The sequence below is a fragment of the Staurois parvus genome, unplaced genomic scaffold (genome assembly GCF_062004578.1).
Source record: "Staurois parvus isolate SC_StPar_1 unplaced genomic scaffold, SC_StPar_1.0 ptg000205l, whole genome shotgun sequence".
Lineage (NCBI taxonomy): Eukaryota > Metazoa > Chordata > Amphibia > Anura > Ranidae > Staurois > Staurois parvus.
The window spans coordinates 10,757,745-10,765,499 of NW_028318001.1; the positions used below are offsets into that span (position 1 = coordinate 10,757,745).

At 37.7% G+C, this 7,755-nt stretch overlaps 1 protein-coding gene across 1 annotated transcript; it reads right to left on the minus strand.

Moving 5' to 3' along the window:
• Nucleotides 1-767: 767 nt before the first annotated feature.
• CYP7A1 (cytochrome P450 family 7 subfamily A member 1) lies at nucleotides 768-6,680 on the minus strand. Its single transcript, XM_089678483.1, has 6 exons — nucleotides 6,530-6,680; nucleotides 5,696-5,936; nucleotides 3,442-4,049; nucleotides 3,210-3,340; nucleotides 2,329-2,507; nucleotides 768-1,475 (listed from the first exon to the last, which is right to left on the minus strand). Exons 1-6 carry the CDS (start codon nucleotides 6,607-6,609, stop codon nucleotides 1,176-1,178), a joined length of 1,539 nt encoding a protein of 512 aa, XP_089534609.1. The 5' UTR covers nucleotides 6,610-6,680; the 3' UTR covers nucleotides 768-1,175.
• Between the last annotated feature and the right edge of the window lie 1,075 nt (nucleotides 6,681-7,755).

A 7,755-nucleotide genomic window follows, 5' to 3' on the forward strand; every position in this document is an offset into this window, starting at 1 on the left:
TATTTGTATGAAACTGATTGGCTGTAGGTGTCTTACTTTCAATGAACATGGGGATAAGCCAGATGATTTTTAATGTCTGTGGGTACCTTTAAGTGTATAGTATACTTTAGGATATAGGATTGCAAAAAAAAATAAAAAAATACAAGAACATTATTATATACTATAAGCACTACATCCATTTGGATTGCCTGATTTAAAGATGAAATACACTTTCACATAAAGTGCACCTTATCCTTTCTACCTAGCTTTCATACACTAAAAAGTATCCCAACTTCCATTGCCCTAGATGTGTACGTACTTGAACCTCATGGCCAAAGCCTGCTGTAATGTTCATACCCCTGTCAATATATTCTTTTTGCTGGCCATCTCTGCACAGTTGATCCTCATGGACTTCAGTGGAGCTGTCCCTTGAAGCAGGAGGCATCTTCCCAGATGAACTTAAAACATAGTCATTTCATGATTACAGGTGGATCTCTGTAATATCACCCAGTTAGTCCTCCCAGACAAAGATCCACAGTGCCTCATGTAAAGCTCAAGTTACTCCCAGAACTAAGTCAGCCAGTGACCCCTTTCTTCCCCAAGGTCTGCTCTGCTCAGACAAATCTTATGACTACATTAAAACATTTGATATGTAACTTTAGTTAAAAATAATAGGTTCTACTTACTAGCTATACTATATGATTGTGAAATTGGCAACACTTTCTACATTTATCCGACTACATATTATATTAATCTTTTCATTCAAAAGTGGATAGACAACTAAAACATTATTTGCAAAAATATTTATTTTATACATATTTGTGGTATATTTAAATAGACAAAATGATAGATATATAAGTATACAGTTTAGAAATTCTACAGTGTGAGGAATACATTCTTTATATTATTTCACTTACAATAAAAACTGTCATACAGTGTTTTTGTACAGACAGCACATGTCAATGTACAGTACAATACATTTACTAGATGAGTTCATCCAGAACAAGTCCTTGGTTTAACACATGGATTCTTATGAAGGAAATCACCAATTCATATTTACAATATGATTTATAGTTAAAACACTATAAATGGGCTACACAAAAAAAATGGTGAACTTTTGCACTGAGTGCAATAACCAGTTCAATACTAATTACAACATTTACAAAGCTGTTACTGCATACATTAGATAGTTTTGCCTAGAAGACTTTTAATCGGTATCTGAAATCTACATCATAATTTGGCTGTAGAATTCCCAGGCCTGCTCGGGATTCATCCAGTGGTGGAGTTTTGGAATTTTTATCAACAAGCTCCATGTCAAAGTAAGAAAACAACAGGGTCATTAACTGCTTGATCTCATGGACTGCAAACTTGCGGCCTGGGCACTTGGTTTTCCCTGACCCGAATGGCATGTAGTAATGCTTCAGTTTCTTTCCTTTCAGAAAAAAGTTGGTCCTTTCTTTCCCATTTTCATCCAGATAACGATCATATTTGAATGTCTAAGAATCAAACATATAAATAAATGAGTATAAGATGTATATGCCTCTATACTAAGTTAAATAGTGATAACTGTAATGAACAATAGTAATATGTGAAGCAACCCATAGCAAAAGAATAAAGGATTTCAGTTTACCGAAGGTAGAAGAAAAAGAGGAAAATGCATTCTTGTTGGTTGCTGTGGGCTTGCTCTTTGTTCAATGTCAGCCATAGACATGAAATGATTGTTACCTGACCAGCCCCCAAGGGCTGTGAAAAACAAAATGATGCATAAAAAGGGGGGGGGGGGAATTCACTGGTCTGGCCAAATACAGTATTATGTGGTGATGACTGTGTTCATCACCATCCCACTTTCATACCCAATAATTTATAGCCAACCCATCTGTATAGCAACCTTAACCATGGTAGAAAGCATGGCTATTTGGGTATTCCATTATGGTAATGCTAATGGGATTTAGCTGGCAGTGAGCACACAATGCACATGGAAATTATTTAATATAGCAAGAAAGAATTCCAATGAAAGGAGGTAAAGTGTGGGTCTAAAAGAGGTCTCCCTGTGGAGATGAACAGTGGACATTAGCAAACCTGGAAATATGAAGCGCAAAAGAAATAGCCTCAGAACTAATTGTTGTATAAGAGCAATTTATGGTCTGTACCTTCCAATAATGACCATTATATTCATTGAAGATCCCTAACCCCCTTAATGCTGTTAATGTAAATTAAACCACTCTGCAATAACCCCCCCCCCCAAGAAAAAAAAATCAAACAAACTCACACCAAACTATAGCTCTTTTAGTTTTCTAGGATATTGGGATTCATGAAACCTCACATTACACTACTTTCTGTACCACTTACCGTGGGATCTTCATAAATTTCAGGGTCCAGATGTACTGTCTGTGGGTAAAATGCCACAATGTCATCTTTGCGAATGTTGTATGACCCCATATCATCAAGTTGTAAAACAAAGTTCTGTTTGGCCACTCTGATGTTCATTGATGCACTTGATAGCCTCATTGATTCTTTGATTATGCTATCTGTGAATTAAAAGATCATAATAAATATTATTTTAGATTTATTTATTTTTTGTTTTTTACACAAGAAATCTCTCTGGTGGTGCATATATTCTTTAGGAATAACTAAAGGGATGCACATGTTTCAGGGCCTGTGAGTTTATAGGGTACCCGCTGCTCCTTTTTGCATCTTGTACTTTAAGGGAAGGTATATTGATTTTTATATATTTTTTCTTATTTGTTTCCTATTGCCATTGCTAAAAAATACAGTTTATTTGTTTTCCAGTCAGGTAAATAGGCAATATTATATATTAGGAATTTTGATATTCGGCAGCAAGTGAGGCTCTTGGCTCCTCTTTCACATGTTTTCTAGGACTCTTGTCTGCTTAAAAAATCTATTGTGTACAGAGCTCAATAACATAAGTTTAAAAGCCTTTAAGCTGTAAACAAAAATCACAATGAATTGACACAAAACCACACATTCTCTTTAAATTATGTAGCACTTCTCATATAATCAAAAAAGGGAAATTATTGCAGTTTATTAAAGCTGTGAATTTAGTTGAAGACTAAATAGTATAAAGTGATTTTCATGGGTTCCAGTTTATACATCTGTTAATATTGTAGCAGAGAAGTGTTTAGAATGACATTTGCCATTAATAGGATAATTATTATTTGTATTATTTCAATACTTTTATTTGTGGAATGTTGTACATTATTTAACCATACCCAAGATAGGCATGTCCTCCAGCTGTTGCCGATTTAGGATAATGAAGCTGTCATTCAATGAAACTTTCTGATTAGATTTTTCCAAGACATGTTTGATTTCTTGAGTTGCCACTTTCATTGCTTTTGGGCACCTGGAAAAACAGGTTAAAATATAAATCCATACTGTTCTAGATCATAGGAGAGACATGAAAAAAGCCAGTGGAATTATTGCCATTCATTTTTTTAATTTTACCTGAGGATGTTGTAGACAGTCCAAAATGTTGCTGGTAGTGTGTTAGCTAAGGAAGCCCAGAGGACTGCCAGATGGGTCCTTGCTTTTTCCCAGTCATTCATGGTGGTAGCTTCATTCATGAACATCCTGTTGTAGATGAGGCTGGAAATATTGTCTCTTTGCCGGACTTTCTCTGGAAGGAGATCTTTGGCTAGACTCTCTCTGGCACTGTGTGCCGTTTTAAAGACGTGAATTGGCAGGCCTGCTACAAGGGCAGGAAAAATTCTGTCAAACTCTTTAAAGTTTTCAAGAGCATTAGGAATTAAAGCTCTTTCTGCTTCTAGTCTAGCCTGGCTCTTCTCATCCTTTGCATTTAGTTCTTTGCCAAAAATAGTGAAGTATCCGGATTCAAACATCACACGATAACAGAAGGCATACAGCCCATCATTTATCCAGTCATTGTTGTTTTCTTTAGATGCACTGAGATGCAATAGGGTGCGTTGAAGATTCTCCATCATGTTAGAAATGAGAGAATCCAGGGCATCACCCTGCAAGGACTTTATAAATGTTTCATGCACGTTTTCTGTTGTGTGGCCATCTGCAGGGTGGAAACTGCTGTGCCCAAAAGCCTAATAAAGGCAAAAGATATTTTTACTTAGTAATAATAGCACCAAGGCAGTTTAATACAGTCATTAGAACATTGTCAGCCAATGAGGTATATGTTTAAAATGAAAACAGAAAAGCACACCAACTGCAACAAATAAGCTGTTGGTGACAGTCTGAAATTGGGAAACTGATTAGATGCTATGCATGATGGTAAAAAAAAAACAAAAAACCTCTGTGCAGCAGCACCCCTAATATCTAATCCCGATCATGATCCAGCGATGTGCATGAGAGCCTTGGCTCTCCGGGGACTCTCCCTCTTCATTGGCTCCTTTGCCTACTGTCAATCACAACCAGTGAGCCTATGAGGAGAGAGAGGGGTAGGGCAGAGCCACGGCTCTGTGGGTGAAGGGACACACAGATCAGCGGCTCTGAAGTGAGCCTGCTTGGGTGCCCCCATAGCAAGCAAGCAAGCAGGAGGAAGGGAACTGAGAAGAGTGGGATCAGGGCTGCTCTGTGCATAGAGTAGGTAAGCATAACAGATTTTTTTTTTTTAAGAATTGCCTTTAATATCACTTTAAGCTGGTCTAAATGTTTATGGGTACCATGCCCAATATATCTCTTAAAAATACCAAAAAAAAAAAGTGCCAGCTGATTTTAGGGTTAAATACTATTTGAGTGATTATCAAAGTAAATGTATACACTAAATGGACGGCATTTAGTTTTCCAAAGCACTTTGTATCACACAATTTGAATAAAACATGTTTTCACCCGTTGTGCATCTCGATGCAGCAGAGATCTTGTAGCTGCTCCCATCTACCTCCATGCACTCCAGTGATAGCTGAATGTCATTACTCACTGGGCAGGTTTACTTTGATGACAACAGTGGACCATACCTATGTAATGCGTGTTAAAATGTATTTATTTATTATTTATTACAGGTACTTATATAGCGCCATCAATTTACGCAGCGCTTTACATATATATATTGTACATTCACATCAGTTCCTAACCCTCAAGAAGCATACAATCTAAAGTCCCTAACCTACATTCATACATATACATACTAGGGCCAATTTAGACAGGATCCAATTAACCTACCAGCATGTCTTTGGAGTGCAGTTGGAAACTGGAGTACCCGGAGGAAACCCACGCAGGCACAGGGAGAACATGCAAACTCCAGACAGGTGGTGCCATGGCTGGGATTTGAACGAACAACCCTAGTACTGCCAGGCGGAAGTGCTAACCATTTAGCCACTGTGCTGCCCATATAGCCACTTGTAGCCCATAAAAAAAAGTCTGGGTCTGGGTCTGCCATGCCTGATAAAGACCTTTGTGTCAAGATTACCAGGTACTGTTTTAATAAAAGCAGCAGATATAAAACATATTGAAAATTACCTTGAACCTTTAATTAACATATTAAAGCTTATAGGAGAGGAGGGGCTGACAGATACTTTAAGATTTAATTTGTCAAAAAGGAGGAAGAACAACAGCGGCCCATACTTCTTTCAAGTAATAAAGTTAAATGTATTACTTTAGGTTTAGGAACACGTTTTATTATTATAGCCTGAGGTATGGTCATTTGCATGCTTAGCTTTATTACCTTGTTTTACAATATGTGTAACTTATCGAGACAGGAAAAAGAAAACCTACACATTACGTTATGTTGTACCTTGGCTGATGTTGAGAAGTGGAATTTCAACCAGTCAAAGTGCCGCCCATGCTTCATCACTGCAGTAAATGCAAAAGGGTCAGTGATAAAATGAATGAATTGTCCTGCAATCTTGCAGGTGAAGATATCACCGAATTTCTTTTGCCTTGATCTGAGGAACTCAAGAGGGTTGGCCCCAAACTGCAAGGCACAACCCATGTAGGGAATGAGCCCATTTTCCAAGGGTGGTTCACCCGGCTGCCTGCAATGACAAGAACAGGCATGTATACCCTTTTATTACTTGTTACAGTTTTACATAATATTACCTATTCTCACATGATTCCTTTGACATGTACAGTACTTCATTTACTCACTTGCTGTGAAACACATTTTGTTCTGACCATCTCACAGTAGATAAAACCAACAACAAAAATCAAATATTTAAAAAAGAAGGCTATGCAGGGTTATTGGCAACTATACTGCTGAAAACTTTTTCTTGCTGAATTATTTTCACTCTTATGACAAAAGTATAGTTCTATTTAAACTTGCTTTGTAAAATATAATATGCAACAATGTAAAAAAATCAGTTGTAGGTTAGTTGGTAATCATGGCCACTGGAGATCATCTATGCTGTACCTGTTTAGAAAAGCCCTTATAGCTATGCTAAGACAACACAGTGCCATAAAACACTAACTGTAACTTTGGTGTCATGTGGCAGTGTGTTTTCTTGGTATAGCTATAATGTAGCAAGTTTAAATATATACTGTATATACACTAGCAAATTCAACACATAATTGGTAGCCAGCATGATCAACATTATTAAACACAAGCTTAATTCAGGATTTTGATTCTTACCGTCTTCTAATGCCAACAATAAGCCAGAACAAACAGCACAGAGCCACAACTGATCCCCATATTAATGATATGGTCAGCATCTTTTACTATGATGGAATCTCAGGATGGACCACACTTTCAAGTGTAAGCTAAGAGCAGTGCTGAAGGGTAGAAAAGTGGTCATCATTTATATACCCATTGCAGAATAATGGGCTGTGTAGAAATGAACTCAAGTAACCAAGAATAAGTATTGATGATTAACCTCTCAGCCAATGGGATGCTCTCCTTTAAGCTTGTGCTACTGTGCATCTGTAAAAAAAAAAAAAATCAAAAGTCTCAGCCCAAACCATCATAGAGATAGCCTTGACCATTGTCCACAGGTATGATGAGGTTCCAAAGTAAGCAAAGAGTTGTAATAATAGATAATCTGAAGGTCTCTGGGTGTGTTCAGGTCTTTCATATGAGCTTACAAACAGTTGACTATAGGTCACTGGGTCCTGGCATGCATTTACTTTTCACTTTTTTTCTGGTGTTCTTTCCTAGCTCAGCAGTAGCAATGCAGCAATAGTACTAAGGACCACTTTAGGTATTTATTTCACCTGTGATTCTGAGACGAGAAATGGAAACATGAATTGTTAAATTATGTCATTTTGAGTTGCCACCTGAACAGGAATAGAGGGGAAGTCTCACTAGAACACTTTTTGTAACAATTGTCCATTTAACCACTAGCCTACAGGGCACTTATACCCCCTTCCTGCCCAGGCCAATTTACAGCTTTCAGCGTTGTCACACTTTGAAAGACAATTGCGCGGTCATGCAACACTGTACCCATATGAAATTTTTATCATTTTTTTGTGACAGATAGAGTTTTATTTTGGTGGTACTTAATCACCTCTGGGTTTTTTATTTTTTCTTAAACAAACCAAAAACCACTGAAAATTATGAAAAAAAAAAGTTTTTTCTTAGTTTTTGTTATAAAATTTTGTAAAGTGATGTTTCTCCTTCACTGATGTGCGATAATGAGGCTGCAGTGATGGGCACTGATAGGCTGCACTGATGGACACTGATAAGTGGCACTGATGGGCACTGATGAGGAGGCACTGGTAGGTGGCACTGATGGGCACTGAAAGGCAGCACTGATATATGGCACTGATAGGTGGCACTGATAGGTGGCACTGATAGGCGGCACTGACTGGCACTGTTAGGTGGCACTGACTGGCACTGTTAGGCGGCACTGATAGGCAGCA

What these genes read in the sequence shown, in the direction of transcription:
- CYP7A1 (XM_089678483.1), bottom strand. Translation starts at nt 6,609, where the DNA reads ATGCTGACCATATCATTAATATGGGGATCAGTTGTGGCTCTGTGCTGT. An exon ending in ATTGTTGGCATTAGAAGACG is followed by an intron (nt 5,937 to 6,529) that starts GTAAGAATCAAA and finishes TTGTCATTGCAG; the next exon opens with GCAGCCGGGTGAACCACCCT. An exon ending in GGAGGACATGCCTATCTTGG is followed by an intron (nt 2,508 to 3,209) that starts GTATGGTTAAAT and finishes TTTAATTCACAG; the next exon opens with ATAGCATAATCAAAGAATCA.